Raw genomic sequence first — 17,150 nt, forward strand, 5'->3', positions numbered from 1 at the left:
GAATTTGACGTATTTTGTTATGGTCGGTCGGTGCGGAGATCTATCCAAAGCGGAGTAGGTGACGAGGCGCGAAAGGGTCGTTGAGAGAACAAGGTGGTATATCTAGGAAGCAGGATCGAAGCGAGTCACGGGGGTAGTGGGTCAGAGTGGATTTTTGAAAAGTGAGGAAGAGACGCGAATGTTTTATTCGTGAAAGCAGGTCGACGCCATGTACTGGCCACGTAATGCTGGGTGCGTGCTGTCGCTGACATCGTTGCCATCGTCATCGTCGTCGTCGCTGCGGCAGGACGAGTGACCGTAGCTTTGGTCTTTGCGATTAATGGCTACATACGAACAAAATTGGCAATAGAGTTTTTCTCTTTTTTCTTTTCTTTTTGTGTGTTTTTGTTTTGTTTTGTTGTGTTTAAAAGGAATCTTCGTTCCCTTTTCTTTCTTTACCTACATCGCGACGTTTTCTGCATTCCGCGCTCACGGCATTTTAATCCTAAAGGTCGATGACGTCCATCGGGAGCCATTGAGGCCAGTTTCGATTGGTTGTACGCGAGCTTGGGTCACGTGAGTTATCTCTGGTCCCCTCGGACACAGCGCCGGCGCATTGCACAACTGCGCCTCGGAGTCACCTTTAAACTTAAGGAACCCGTTGACGTCGGTCTCCAACGGCTACGCGTCGCGCCGTTTAGGGGAGAGGGGAAACACGGCCTCGGTCCCGGTCCACTTCCTCCTCTCATTCCTATTACTCGTCTTGTTCTGCTTGTTCTTTTACAAATATCTTCATTCGTCTGCCAACTTAAACTGTCAAAACTCTTCCATATTTATAAATCTCTTTTCGACGCTCCCCAGTATTAATTATATATATATACGTATGCATAGTGTAAAATTATACATTACACACGCAATGATCAAAACTTTCACTTATTTAACATCATTATCAATTACTTCGAATCCGTCTAACGGCTAAATTATTTAATACTTTTATAATCAAATTAAAAATAAAGATTTATTAATTCTGTTTTTATTTCTTCTAAATTTATGTATTTTTTTGGTTTGTTTTTTTTTTACAAAAAATATGTACACTCATTTCGCACAGTATAGAAAATGAATGTATTTGCATTTTATATGTTCAGAAATTACATATTTCTTTAAGCAAGCATATAGATATTTTTTTAAAGTTAAGTAATTGACAAAAACGTATATGTGCATCTTTTTACATTGTCGGGAGAAACGATTTAAAATTATGATGGAATTATTAAAAAAATTCATAATATTGACAAATAGATAATGCATGCAAGAGGTGAAACTTTTAATTTCACATGGACAGCAATTTTATTTTATAAAGAATAAAATTTCTTAAGCACGATAAAAGCACGCTCAACCTTAGGAAACTCCATGATGGAAACGGCAAGCGACAGGAAGCGAAAAAATGAGGCTGATAAGACCGCGACGATCACTACGCGAATGACGGCAAAAAAGAAAGCTGAGAGAGAGAGAGAGAGAAAGAGAGGATTGCGAAAGTCGCATAGCGGTAGCGCGAGACTATTTATTGCGAATCGGAGTCGAACACACTAGAATCGGCATCTCTTGTACTTTTTTAAAACTATTCTAAAGCGTCGTTTTGTAAGAGTCGTATTTTTGCCTTTAATACATGAATTTATGTGCTGCTCAATAATTATACATTACATATTTGTAAATCATATTGCATCTATTGATTGTATTGAAATTTTATTTCATTCAATCATTTATATTATCAAAGAAAAGTTTCCATATAAAAACATAATATGTATTTCAAACGCCACTTATTTACGCCGCAGACTTTTTCATTTAAGTCAAAGCTACGTCATCGCTCAGTGTAGTGCGGCGATCTTCCGATTCCTTTCCGTTCATGTTCTTATCATAGTTTTACCAACTCTGCATTTAATGCCTTTTGTATCCTTATTTCTACATTCATATGTACGTGATGCATACTATAAATGCAATCGCATGATGCTTTTCGGCTCTCAATTAAAAGTCTATTACTTTATTTTAAGTATTATTGCGATAATGCAAGTCTCATCATTTCGTCATACACACTTAATAACAAACACTTTAGTTAAGTTTATAGTATGAATAAAAATGAATTTCATTAATTAGTAATTTGCAAATCGTCATTTTAAAAGTACCCAAATATTTCAATAACAATAAATATAGTTTTACAGTTGGTTTATCTTTCCTTTACATTGCATAAATAAATTTAGTTTTTTTATTTTATTTTATTTTATTTATTTAGTTTTTTTTTTTGTACTAATCAAACATCCAAATATGAAATAATAAATTTTTTTTCTCTCTCCGATTAAGTATAATTAATTGGTTAAAAGATGAGGATAAAGCTGAAAATGTTTATATGCATTCAAATACATTACAAATGTGCCTGAATATAATTGTGTAGGTATTTATTATTATTTGATTGATTAGATATATAAATAAAGTAAGTTTATCGAAAAACTGCGAATTGAGATAAATAATCGAAGGAGCGCCCTCTAACGAAAAATATTGGGGCTTCTTCTTCTCGTTGCCGTCAATGATAATATTCATTCTCTGTCGATTTACCGTAGTTGCCGACTACGTTGAAATGCATAAGTAATTATAGAAGAGCCAATGGTTATAAAGTTTTTTTTTTTTTTTTTATTTAATATAATTTCTGTACAGCATTATAAATGTTGTTTTCGTTTAAGTGATTTTATTCAATTAAGAGTTCCTCAGACTACATATATTACAAATTTTCCAATTTTTAAAACATCACGAAATCATTGTTTCGGATATCTTTTATATATATGTATCCCATTTAGACATATTCTATTTTAGCCAAAAAATAATCTTATCGAATTTTGATTTTTCTATAAATGAATGCTTGAATGCATTCGACGTTATAGATAATAAGCATTACTTAAATTTTGCATTAATAGTTATTAATTAATCGTTAATAAAGCTTAATTTGATATTTAAATTGAAATTTAAAATAATTTAAGAATTCTGCTTACGTATGTAAAACAGTTAGTATTAATTTCTAATGATTCTTATTTAACAAATAAGATAGTTAATGCTCTGAACTATCTTTGTGTAATATTTGATAAATTATAGACTTGCTGTTATAATTTATATATATATAAGAATTGCATTTATAAGTTTTATCTCTGTGTGGGAGTGGGTATGTGTACGTGCGAATGTACGTGTACTTATTGAACTAGGTAGAATTAGGTAGAAAATTCCATAAAGTAAAATATAATTGAATTTGACTGCTCCTTTGGTAAAAACGAGGACAAAATACTTGGAAAAATAAGAATGAACGTGTTATATACTTAGAATTCGAAGAAGCACTTTATACCCTTGTTTTGCGCACGGACACATTTGCGCAAATGCTTGCTGAATGAGTCTCAGGAGTAGACAGGCGAATGGGAGACTGTTACGCCCAATTGTCCCTCGTTGTGTCGGGGTCAAGTAAGGTAAAGTTGACCGAGTAGGCAGGCTTCATTATATACACCAGGCACCAGCTTCGTCTTTCTCTTTAATTCTTCCCTACCTCCGGATCCTCCTCATCGCCCATACGTTCCTTTTCTATCTTTCCTTAATCGATAGTCGCTCATTGAAATGAAAGATTTAAAACTCCGGGACATTCTTTTCGCTCGAGCAACACACCCGAGCATTCGTTAATTACGTTTTATTAACTTCATTCTATGGATGCTAATATGAATTTCTCTCGTTAGCTCTTCATTCTCAATACGCGCGTGACCAATGCCAATATCACGATTACCTTCTCATAAACCATATCGAAATAATATCTATTATTTATAAATATTTTATTAAGTAAATATTATGTAAAATTATACCATCAAACGTTATATCGATATTCTTTTTAATTTTATCAGAGAAGCGCAGTCTAAACTCAGAGAGGCTTGCCTTAATCTCAGTAAGTCGCGATCGACAAAAATAAAAAAAGAGCAAGAGAAGCAAAAACAAAAAAAAAAAAAAACAAAAAAAAACGATAAATAGGAAAAAAGGATAAAGGCTTTTTCCACGTTCGTTGTGTAAAGACAAGCGGCCTTGGGGCAATATGAGTAATGGCCCCGTGCAAAGAAATCAAAGGCAATATAAAAGGCGAGGAAAAGGAGAGCGAGCTGCTCTTCGCTTGATCTCCGACCCGGTTGTTCTCCATTCGTCGAGGCGATATACGGGCCCGAAGCGACACGCACTCCCAGCGGAATTCTCTGCTGAGCGACAAACAATTGCAGCCAAGTGGCTTAATTGTAGCCAACTAAACAAATCCAGTGCTCGAGGCTCCTTCGTAGCCGCTGGAATCTCCTTTGTCGCGCCTCTGACGAAAAATGAGGGCGAGTCGTAAACGTGGGCGTTGGACTGAGGCGAGCCGACCCGGAGACTCTCGGTTCGCATATCCGGCGGAAGCGAGCGGCTCGCGCGCGTAGGTGAGATCAACCGGAGCAGAGAGGCCAGGGAGAGCGAGAGGAATGTGCCGGATGTTGGGAGTCCTTCCATCGCTAGGTATCGGCAGCTCCTGCCCTTGTTAATGCAACATCAGTCGACGAGAGTGATCGAATTAAGTGCTGCTCGAAGAGATGCTCTGCTCGTCCTCGTTTCCCCAACAAAACGAACAAAATAATTTTTAACGTCATCTGCCTTTAGTCCTATGCGTTGCGCCATTACGAAGGATAAACTCAAAAGGATCGTGTCGGCTTACCTCGGGTTTACGAGAGCGTGTGCACTCCCTACCTATTAACCTCCAATGCGGTGAATGTCCAATATTCTTGCTCGTTACGTGTATACGCACGCGCGGATTTATGCACTGCCCGCACAATGTTCGCCAGGATAAACCATCGCGAGAAATGTCTGTTCTCCCGATATATCTTTTGTTCTCGAATGATTCTTTACTCACCCCCCTCCCCTCCGGCTCATCCCATCCCATACCCCCCTTACCCCTTACCCCCTTCCCCATACCCGCCCCCTCTCTCGCAGTGCCAGGCGTCGCGCGAGGCCTCATTGTTTAGCTCGTATATGTGAATCGATCTTCTGCCACCTTATTACAATGCTTACTGATATTTAAGAGGAATGCAAGTGGAAGGAATGAAACATCGCTAAATTAAAGGCAAAGTGTGTCATTAACAAGTGCTGCGCTTGTATAGTATTGGTGTAAAAGAAGAATGTTTAAGAAGTAGCCATTCGCCAAAGAGATTAGTTACGCAATTGGCCTCTTTCTACAAACGATCTTTTCATTTTTCGTTTTTCTTATTTCTTTTGTTTTACACATCTAACTCTGCTTATATTACGAAGTGTTTTGCACTCGACGACGTGGCACTGACCATTTCAACAATATACCAGTCGACCTTATGACGTTGCGAAATAGCGTATAAGTACGAGGCTGCATCGATTTACCGAAGACAACATATTGCCATGGCTGAAGCTGCACCCATAAAACCTATATGTATCGTGAGCACAGCACACCTTGCAAAATCCACTGACTTTGGCTCTTTTCCCCTGCCTCTCTAAGACCGTACGCTCTTTTTTTTTTTCTTTTTTCTTTTTTCCTTTTTTTCCCGTTTTTTTTTTTAATAAAATAACCAAGCCATTTAATTGATCAACAGCATATAATACATACGATTTATCTTAGATCTAATAAGCGCTACCATTATATTATTTACATTTATCATTTACATAGAAGAAAAAAAAAAAAAGAACTGAATTTATTTTATTTTTTTGCTTTTATCGATAACAATAAACGCCATACTAATGCTAAAAATTTACGAATTTATTACGATGTATGCATGGTATCGGAATGCATTCGGCGCCAACACACGGAACCAATACTTTTCCTAAATGTGCTTTAATAATTTTTAAATTGTAACTCGTCCATCAACCGAAGTTTAATACAACACATCCATGTTCATTAATCGTAAATACAGGACTTTTAAATTTCAAGAATAAGGGAAAGCCATGCGTATTGTGTTTAAACGTAGTAAATTAATTATATTAAAAATAGTTATATTTAATAACAAGTTAGAGGAATATATTTTACAAATACATTTTATAATAATATTATAAAATTAATTACCATAAATATTATAATAAAATGATCAATAAAAAAAAATTTTTTTGACGCAATATTTATTATAAAAGTTTTACGTATTAAATTGCGTAGAGAAATTTTTTGATGACCATGAAAGTTTTCTTGTATATATATATATGTGTATATATATATTTTTTTTCTTTAATTTGGTACCAGAGAGTGAGAGAGAGTGAGAGAGAGAGAGAGAGAGAGAGAGAGAGAGAGAGAGAGAGAGAGAGAATTCTTAGAATTATCAAGAAGTGAAGAAATGAAAAACTTGCGCTACACAAAGTGAGTTTGTAGAGGTCGATAATAATTAAGAGGAAAGAGTCTGCTGTCGTGCAACGTTCAATTGTAAAAAGAATAACGAGAGAGCGTTAACTTTTGAACTGCACTAATGCGTAGTGGAGTGAAATATGGTTCATACTAAACTGATATGAGATAAAAGATTCTTCCTCATATTAAATTGAAAAAAAATGATAACATTTTGATATTATCGGACAATTGATACTTCATTTACAATTATAAGAAACAATTCGATTATTCGTTCCTTAACCAGTATAATCAATAGATGTTCGATTAGACCACCAACATTTTATTGCTTTTATAGAATTTTATGGTATACTTTCATCTCATTAATTGTCGAGATTCTATTTAGAGTTGAATGAAGAAAAAGAAAAAATAAAATAAATCAAAACAATGAAAGAGGCTATTTATTTTCATTGTTATATAAATCGTATTGTTCAAAATAAAAATAAAAAAATCATTTCAAAATAAAGAAAGAAAGAAGCCAACTTATTACATATTTCTATCATAGGTTAATACTAGACTATATTCGGTATAATGTATCACATAGTTGATGGAAGATTAAAAATATTTCAATGTAATGTATATTTGTAACTTTTCACACTGATTTCGATTGTTTTAAAAAAAAAAACATTATATGTCATTGTTACTGTCTTTACTGTACTTTTGATAAAATCAATTTATTATAAAATAGTGAAATGAAATAAATAACTTTTTTTCCTATGTTTATATAGATAATTAAAATTTTATCGTTATTACATTCAGCCCAAAATAGTGTGTGTACCAAATAATGGGAAAAGACACGAAGATGCTGCAATTTATATTTATGTAATTATTCGTCCAATCGAGTACCATTTATTAATAATTATCAATAATAAAGTTTTGTTTAGAAATATTTATTATAATATTGGTTACTTTTTAATACCGCACCGAAAATTAGCAGACCTATAGTTCACATAAAGAGAATAATTTATAAAGCTTAATTTTTTTTCTTTATATTCCATTTGCTAATACTTAATCTAAATGTTGACTGCTTATTATACAAGACTTAACAAATTTTATATAATATCATAGATGATGGAATAAATAAAAATTTGTTTTCTTTTCTTTTCATATAATGTTCAAAAATCATTTTTCTTAAATTTCATAATATCTAAACCTACTAAAGTTACATATGTTTTAATTATAAAGTAAAAATTTACTTTAAAATGCTGCTTATAAGTAATACAAAATTTATTAACCATTTGAAATGTACGTAATAATTAAACATTTAGATTCAAGTGCAGTATGTAAAAACACTAGTTGCCAATCGAAAATGATAAGAAAAGAAGTACAGGAAACCTAATTTCTAACGTTGCAGCTTTTTTACAGAATTGCAAATAGTCATCGATATAATTGTACCATCAACGAATGTATGAAGAGTTTTCATTATAGATTTGTTCCTTTATATTTATTATTATATATTCATATTTTAACAGAGTGAAATAAAACTAATAAAATGATCTTGATCAACTAAGTTGAACAAAAGACAATAGGCATTAAGTCACATAACAATGATTTCAAATTTAATGTTGTGATCTGCTAATATCAAAGGACGATGATAACGCATAAAATAGTTAAAAGAGTATGGTACATCTGTTATATTAGTATATAGAATCTATGAATTTATAAGCTAATTAAGGATAAGGTAATGATTTGCTGTTAAATTATTGTACGTACAACAGTGATGAACATAATTGGCCCAATAATGAATTATAATTATCGTTTGATTATGTATATTATCTATTAAAATAAATGTTATATATGTTTTGTATATATGTGTATATATACTGTAATAAGTTAAACTTCATTTTATTAAATGTTTAAAATTCTATCTAACAATAAAAAATTGTGCTTATATTTAGTTCATTTCAAATACTTTCTGATTAGGACTTTTGTTAAAACAAATAACTGTATTACGGATGCTAAACGTAGCATTCACAAATGTACATTTATAATAATAGTTTCGGAAAATCAAAATTTTTAATTTGGTAGTACGTAAAACAAATGAATTGAATTTTTGTATTAAATTCTGTATTAAATTTATATATATATAATATAAATATTTTTTCGTATTTTGATATACAGTAACAATCAGTATTTAAAAAAAATTATTTAATGATTAAATGCTAATGTAAGTATTCAGTGACATTAAAATTAAAAAAAAAAATTAATTGGCAAATAGTAATTTAATCATTATAATAATAATTTAAATTAAATAAAATTTTGAGTAATCTTAGATTTTCACATTCAGTAAAAATGCAAATTTACTTTAAATAGAAAATGTTAACCCATTCACTTTAGAGATATTTAAATCTTTCTATATAATTTACTAATTTTTATTTTTGTAAATGTTGGTATGTTTACATGTTCTAAAGTATGCAGAAAAATAAATATGTACCTTAAAAAATATTGAGTTTGAATAAAAAAAATATGATTCTTTATTAAGTTTTACATTTAAAATAAGTATATATATATATATATATATATGTGTGTGTTTATATCAATTGCTTAATTACATCTTTATAGAATATTAACTGATACATCTTATTGTTATATAATCAATAGTAAGTTTTTACATTAATTTAATTAGTTGATTTTAAATAATTTTTATGTATTTGATATTAGTATATCAGCAATTTTAAAGTAATAGAAAAAAGCATCTTCTCTTTACATATAAAACAAATAAAATTATTTAATATTAAAATTTTAATGTCATTTTTACAGTTTTACATTTTTCAAAGATGCAATATCATTTACATGTTATTTATCCTTTTTTTTTTACAGGAGAACATCTCTACTCCAGAGCCGGCCGACATATCAGAGGACGATCACTATTCGAGTAAGCACACCTTCCATTATAATACATCTATCGATCTATAATTACAGCATACCCTATTTCTATATATTTCTATATATTCATTACACTCAAGGCCCGTCTCAATAACTGATATTTAAAAAAAGAAAAATGTGTATTCGTTTTAGCTTGTTTACGTATGAATAATAATGAATTCTATATACAATATACAATACAAAATAAAATGTTGAAAATTGTAATTTTTTTTATTGTCTCTATAATTTTTTTCCCAAACATTTATATGGTGTTTATTACGATTATCATATAATATTTTCATAATTATCTAGTGATGAAAATGTGATAGGTCAAAAAATTATATATATATATATATATATATATATGGAATCATTCAAAATTATTGAATCGAATTTAATTTAACATTTATTAAGTAGATTTTTAAAAGTAACATGGCTACGATTATTTATTATTAAAAAATTTGCAGTGTAAATAAGACATTTGATGAGTTTGCATCATTATTCTTAACCGCAAGAGCAAATGATAATTCTTGCCAAGTGTAGGAACAATGCAGGTAGGAATAATTGAAAAAAACACGATAATGTTTTTCGACAGGCGCGCTAATGAAAGACGCTGATAAGCTTAAGCTGATGCTGCTTGCTTGGAACTACAGTCTCCAGCAGCAGGCACAGGTTCAGGGTCCAGGGGTTCCGGGCCCGGGACAAGGTCCAGGCAGTCAGATGCAGGTGGGACAGGTTCAGTCTGGCCAAAGTCAATCTCAGCAGCAGTCCCAAAATGTAAACAACTGCGTTAATGCTTTGTCGCCGAGCAACAATAGCACGTCTGCCAACAACGGCACGGTCCCCGTATCCAGCCAGTCGATCATATCCACGGCGAACAACACCATCAATAACTGCACTATCACAGGTGAGGCTGTGCTTGTAAGGCACTTGTAGCTCGAGACGGGCCGAGATATTTTCATTCTTTCGTACGGGAAGCCGAATCACTCATTGATAAAATTGCATACCTTTAGCTCGTTCCGTATTCTTTTTTCTTTTTATAACTGTTCTTAATTGTTAATGGTAATGCCTGCATCATTTGGTATCGATGTTATTGAATCGTTATTTGAATTCGGTAAACGGCAATCGATATTTTATGTTGATACTGAATAGTAAAATTAAATATAATATAATTTTCATTTTCCTCTTCATTCACAATACCTGGAATTCATAGCATTTTAATATTGTACGAAACATATATGTCATTCAATTTTTTTAATGGCTTTTATTTTAGATGTATATGTATGTGTGCGTGCGCGCGTGCTTGCGCGCCCACGTTGTAATCAACATGATAATTTACATTTTAAAATAAATATGCTTTAATGGGATATTACCATGATTATATAAAATATTAATTATTTACTAAATGTCATTCGTATCATTTCTATAACTTGACATTTTTAAAATATTTATTAGCATTTTAAATACTTAAATTATGTTCCATTTTTAACTTATATCCATACAAAATCGACCATCAAAATCAAATAGTTTACAAGATCTGAAATACATTCTTATATAAGTGTAAACTCATGTGTTAATAGGGCTTAGATGATATTTCATGTATTATAAGATATGCAAACATTACTTATTATGAATATGGATAAGAATGAGTGCGCGAATGCATAAAATGAGTAGGAAATAGATACAAAGAGAGAGTGTGAACTGTATACTCAAATAACTAAATACTTAATAAGCATCACAAAAATTTGTATTTTATTATTACCTAAATTTTCTAGTTAATTTAAAAATAAATCTAATTTGCTAATTATTCGAAGATGCAAAATCGATTGTTCATAATCTTCTTTTGTGACGTATGTATCAATCAACAGATATGAAAAAGCATTTGCACATAGACTTTGAACTTTGAAAATTAGACGCATTGATTTTGAAGAAAGCAATGGTGGATAATTGAAGCCAATTAAACTTTGAATCACATTTTGGCCTTCAAAGAAAAAATTACAATCGGCCAATCGAGTATACAGGTCAGTCTGGTCTAGCCCTACTCGACACCCAACCCGACCACATATAAGATTACGCAGTGAATAGCTGAAGAAATAAACCAATATCGATCTCATGAAATGTCCGTGTGAACGCAACGCTAATCATTTCATACAAAGACAATGATGCAGCGAGACTCTTTCATACGCCTATTCATGTAAATTGTAGATTCACGGAATGGCAGTGCCGACCTGAGCGAGTTGAGCACATCGGCCGCGGGTGGCGTCCCGGGAGGTCCCAGCGGATCAGTTGCCAGCGAGGACATGGCATCACTTTGGGCTTCCTACACTATGGGTCTAAAGAAGACGCCACCCCCGGGTTCAAGCACGCCTTCAAGATCCGAGCGTGATCGCGATCGCGATCGGGACCGAGACAGGGACCGAGATCGTGAGTGTAGTCCCACAGGGGGCGAGGGCGCGGGCAGCGCTCACGACGAGACTAGTAGCAGCGGCAATAAAGAGGATGAGGATGACGACGACGAGGACGTGGACGAGAGGCTGGACCCCCGACACCACGACCCCGAGCGTCTCAAGGCTTTCAATGTGCGTATACCGGGGATCGATCCTTGCATTATCTATCCTCCAATGAGCCTTAAAAGAGTGCAGCATTATTCAGGAGCTTATTTATTATTTTTTTTTTATTCTTACTTTTTTTGTTTTATTTTGTTTTTTTGTTGTGTGTTCTTTTTGTAATCCTTATTCTCCTATCTACGTACCACTTTGTACGAATTTGCGATTTACACAAGACGCTGGAGTTTTGCCAACCTTTTTCAGCCTTGTTCCGTGCACTTTCGTAATGTACTAGCGTACCTAGAATTTAAATACAAACCATTAAAGGGGAAATGCTTGAAAAGTCACGATTCAAATACACGAGATGACAGTATGGCTAGAGAGAAAAAAATAATCGCCGTTACAGATGTTCGTGAGGCTGTTTGTCGACGAAAATCTCGATCGCATAGTGCCCATTTCCAAGCAGCCGAAAGAGAAGATCCAAGCCATAATCGACAGTTGCACGAGGCAGTTTCCTGAATTCGCAGAACGCGCGCGGAAGCGAATCAGGACGTATTTAAAAAGCTGTCGAAGGAACAAGCGAGGCAGGGAGGGTGCGCCTTGGGATGCTGTAAGTAGCCCTTATTTATTTCATATTTCAAATCACATCTTTAAGGAGCAGGAAAGGGGGGTGGGAGTGACACCTGATTTTGTATTTCGACGCGATGTTTATTTGGCTAAAAACGATCGATGCTTGTCCTCTACGTGGCAGATATACAGCAACACCCCGCGGGTATTTGTTACATTCTACAATACACCACATGCGCGTGACTCTTTTCTCGTTATTTAAATCAGCCAATTATCGATTTCCTCTTTATTACGTTATTGAAATAACGCGTTGTTATTGATAGCGTGATGCTGATGTTAATATACGATTGACGAGGAAGAATGATACGGATTTGTAAAATTCGTTATAAAAATTATCAGCTGAATCGAGAGCAGCCTCGGTCATAGCTATAATGTCAAAATAGAAATGTAAAGGCAGACTGCGTGGAGGAGGTACAGCAAGCATCGAGTCGCTTTTCGAGAAATGTATCATAAACCTTACGGAGGTGGAGAAAATGCATACGTAAATGCGCTTTCACGCAGTTTTTCCTTTTGCCGTTGTTTAGGCGAGGCCGACGCCAGCTCACTTGACCTCGGTGCAGGCCGAGCAGATTTTGGCGACAGCCTGCGAGAATGAGAGCGATAACGCCAAGCGCATGAGAGTTGGCCTCGAGCCGGTTTCGCAGCCCATGCCAACCCTACCCGCAGCCACGGTAAGTCCATTCATCCAAAACTGCCACCCTCTTTAAGCGAGCCTCGAGGCAGAATTATTCGGCTGCCGCCGTCTCGCTCATTTAGTACGAGCGGCCTGAGGAAATGTGAAAAATGCGCAAATAGGTTCTCCTCTCGAAGCTCCGTGTACGCAGCCGAGCCAAGAGGTCAGCGATAACCTCGAGGTTACGCACACCTCTCTTTCCCCCGCGTGCCTCTAGCTGCAATAAATACACGACACATCTCACGTAAAACTTTGAAATTGATAATGTATTTCGTGCTCAGCAGTCTTGCAAAATTTTGCCTTTAAATGCAGCTGTTTACTTCGTTAAAAAGCGCTCTGTCAATAGAACTGCTTAAATAAAAGCTTAAAAACTTAATTTATAAAATTCGATAAATGCGAAAGAGTAAAAGTTTCTTTGCGCTTGATAAATTGCTTACATGGGTAATGCATCTTGACGATTGACGAGCTCTCCTAATTAACGTGCGTGCGCTTGCTTTATTTGCATCGCTTTCTCTCCTTCTCTTCTCTCTTCTTCCAATCGCGTATCCGAGAACTCGTGAGACTGGCAGACAGTGAGAGAGAGAGAGAGAGAGAGAGAGATTAACGTGGAAGGGAGGCGGAGACACTTTATAGTTGGTGTTATCTAGTTTGAAAATTCTTGCTAGTTGCGATAACCTCCAACTTTGACCCTTGTCGAGTCTAACCCATTAAGGTCTAGCTTTCCGCCTCTACTCGTATTGAACGCATACGTATACACGCTTCTTCATCATCATCATCTCCTTCACTTTTAACATTTGTGCCGCAGCTTGCGCTCGGTACCTATACAATTGACGTCAAACGAAAAAGAACGAGTTTCTGTGCTCAGCTTCATTAATCCCCCTTCGGTGCCATCTTCCTTAAGTTAAGCGAGTGCGAGAGCAAGAGAGGCATAGACATTCATCTTGTATACTCAACGATGCACACACTTGCTTGTCGATGCGATGTGTATAGTACGCTCGTTCATTGTCGCCGTTAAAGAAGTCGAGTTATCGGAACGAAGGGTACAAGTGGCGTAGAAAGAATACAGTAGAGAAGAAAAAGAGTAAAAACAACAATTGGGAATTCCTGTGCTGTTCTCCCTCTCACTATCTAACAATCTATTTATTTATCTCTCCATCTACGTATCTATCTATCTATCTATCTATCTATCTATCTATCTATCTATCTATCTATCTATCTATCTATCTATCTATCTATCTATCTATCTATCTATCTATCTATCTATCTATCTATCTATCTATCTATCTATCTATCTATCTATCTATCTATCTATCTATCTATCTATCTATCTATCTATCTATCTATCTATCTATCTATCTATCTATCTATCTATCTATCTATCTATCTATCTATCTATCTATCTATCTATCTATCTATCTATCTATCTATCTATCTATCTATCTATCTATCTATCTATCTATCTATCTATCTATCTATCTATCTATCTATCTATCTATCTATCTATCTATCTATCTATCTATCTATCTATCTATCTATCTATCTATCTATCTATCTATCTATCTATCTATCTATCTATCTATCTATCTATCTATCTATCTATCTGTCTGTCTGTCTGTCTGTCTGTCTGTCTGTCTGTCTGTCTGTCCGTCTGTTCGTTCGTATGTCCGTCTGTCCGTCCGTCCATCTATCTAGTTATCTATCTATTTATATATCGTGTCATCGTGTATCATATGTCGTGTGTCGTGTGTCGTGTGTCGTGTGTCGCGCGAGCTCCGACTCCTCAGTAATTGTCTCACGCCGGGATAACTTGCTTCTACTCCATCGTCGCGTCAACGTCTCAACGGCTAGCGTTTATATTGGCTGCTTATCGAGGTGAGCTTGACTTCTTCCAAACATGATCGATAAGTGATATAGCCGAATACAAAGGCCGCCTTTCCCACGAATTGTCAACCGCTCGGACCTTCGCCTGGACCGATCCTCGAAATGCGGAAGAAGAACCTCCGAGTTGTGCATAAGCAGCTGTATCAAAGAAACGATCGGAGACCCTTCGGAGAGGTGAGCGATATAAGGTCTGACGGGAATCGCAGAGATCGACTGCGGATTTATTCGTTATTTTCGAGTGAATCGACCGTGCGACTAAGATACTATTCACACTCCACGAGTGACGAATTCATGTGTCTTTTTGAAATATTTTACGCATCTTTCAATCTCTCGCTAAACCTAAAGCACAGCAATATACACTTAAAAAATACACCTTAAAAGAGAAAAAAGAAATATATATATATATAAATAAATAACGATGTCGCATGTATTGCATAATGTACGTAAATAATGTAGTGATATCACGTGCACAGAGATGGCTTTAATTATGGTCGCGCGACCGCTGGTCTTCCAATCGCAGATAGCAACGATTAAAGGCAGGCAAACGTAATTTCAGTTGTATTGAGATATAAATCGGTGTTCATCCGTTATTACTCAATAGTAAAAGCGAATAAAGCTCAATGTCGCAACTATTCATAGCCAGTTTTGCGATTAGCCTTTAGGCGGTAGAACTTTGGCCCTCGAATAAAGGGTCAATCTTCAAAACAGTTGCGAAATACATTTGTGATGAACGAGTTTATTGTCAATGACTAATAGCGTTGGTGATAAATTAGTGAATAAGTAAAATGAGGGAGGCCAGCGATTGGGCCTATTAAATGGCCGAGTGAAGCCTTGCCCCGCTCTGACTAATTGTTCCGACGGTTGGACGTGAATTTAGCAAACGGACGTGCGAGCGAACTTGGATCACTTCACGAGCAGCACCCCGGTGAAATCGCTGACGATCAAGCGGGAGGACACGCCGCCGACAGCCTTGACATCGCTGGCGCCGCTTACCAGTCTGGCTAATCTACCCAACAGCGGTAGCCTATCCTCGACGCCCCTCTCGCTCACCCCCGCTTCCAAGCTCCTGACCAACAGTGACACCAGCAAAACTCTGATGAGGTGAGTAGCAATGGATTTTCGCCTCCCCTCTTGTTCCCTTCTGTAATTGACCGGAATGGTAGACGGGCGGCACGTTGTATCCACGGTCCTTTTGTTTTAATGTCCAGCACTCGAACGACTCGTTGCTAAGAGCGTGAGATCAACGTGACCCTCCAACCCCCCTCCTACTCCTTCTCCCCTTACCACCCCTTACCACCCCTTACCACCCCTCCCACCCTACCGTCCTTGTCCATTCTCTCGCCCCCACCCAATCTCCATTGGATCAAGCCCGTTTAACGCGAGGACCTTGACGAATGTCGGAAGTATTGGAGATGAAATTTCGTCCCTGAGCACGTTCGATCGATTATTCTCCAGGAAATCGGAATTCACGCCAGCATACTGCGAAAAATGTGCTTACATATTGCCTAGCGTGCTATCGGCACGCTAATTAAGTTGCGGAAAATCTCGTGGTGGGGGTGGGGCGGGGGCAGGGGAGGATCCGTAACGAATAACGTGGAAATCGAGCAACGAAAGGAGTCGGTGAGCAAACCCTTTAAAAATTGCCGAAGCAAATTCATTAAAATGAAATAAAATTGGAATAAAATCAAAATTGAAAAGCTTCCTAGCGAGCGAGCGGCTTTAGTCTTTGTGGATCAGACTAGATCGCGTGAAAGACAAACGTAACGCGGCAAGTGTCCGCGCGATTGCGTGCTGCTCGCGCATCTTGTAACCACAATGGAGACGGCAGAGCTGCGGCTCTGTACCATCTTTGAGACGATTCGTGTATGTGCTTGCAGCCAGGCAACCATAGTGAGTTCATCGACGGCGAATGGAATTGGAAGTGGCGGCGGTGGCAGTGGCAACGGCGGAGGCAGCGGCGGGGTCGGGGGCGCCCCTACGGCCATGTACAGACCGAATTTCAGTCAAGCGTTTCAGCGCGCCGGACCAACGACGGTGCCTCCGACTCTCTCTGCCGGCCTCTACCCAACCCAGAGCTTCACCTCGGGGCTCCTCAGCAACGGTACACAAAGTAATATGTCGGCCTATCGCTGACGTTTTTTCATTTGCTTATGTCTTA

The 17,150-nt window shown here is 36.3% G+C and overlaps 1 protein-coding gene across 1 annotated transcript in view; it reads left to right on the forward strand.

Moving 5' to 3' along the window:
• The window catches only part of LOC105369006 (nucleolar protein 4-like), a 40,842-nt gene that overhangs the window by 22,570 nt on the left and 1,122 nt on the right, over positions 1–17,150 (forward strand). Inside the window, exons 2-8 of the mRNA XM_011508232.1 lie at positions 9,221–9,275; positions 9,861–10,172; positions 11,471–11,844; positions 12,218–12,421; positions 12,963–13,109; positions 15,870–16,093; positions 16,870–17,102. Coding sequence (XP_011506534.1) covers positions 9,221–9,275; positions 9,861–10,172; positions 11,471–11,844; positions 12,218–12,421; positions 12,963–13,109; positions 15,870–16,093; positions 16,870–17,102 — 1,549 coding nt within the window. The remainder of the gene's footprint in view (positions 1–9,220; positions 9,276–9,860; positions 10,173–11,470; positions 11,845–12,217; positions 12,422–12,962; positions 13,110–15,869; positions 16,094–16,869; positions 17,103–17,150) is intronic.

This window comes from Ceratosolen solmsi, unplaced genomic scaffold (assembly GCF_000503995.2).
Source record: "Ceratosolen solmsi marchali unplaced genomic scaffold, CerSol_1.0 scaffold1, whole genome shotgun sequence".
Taxonomy (NCBI): Eukaryota; Metazoa; Arthropoda; class Insecta; order Hymenoptera; family Agaonidae; genus Ceratosolen; species Ceratosolen solmsi.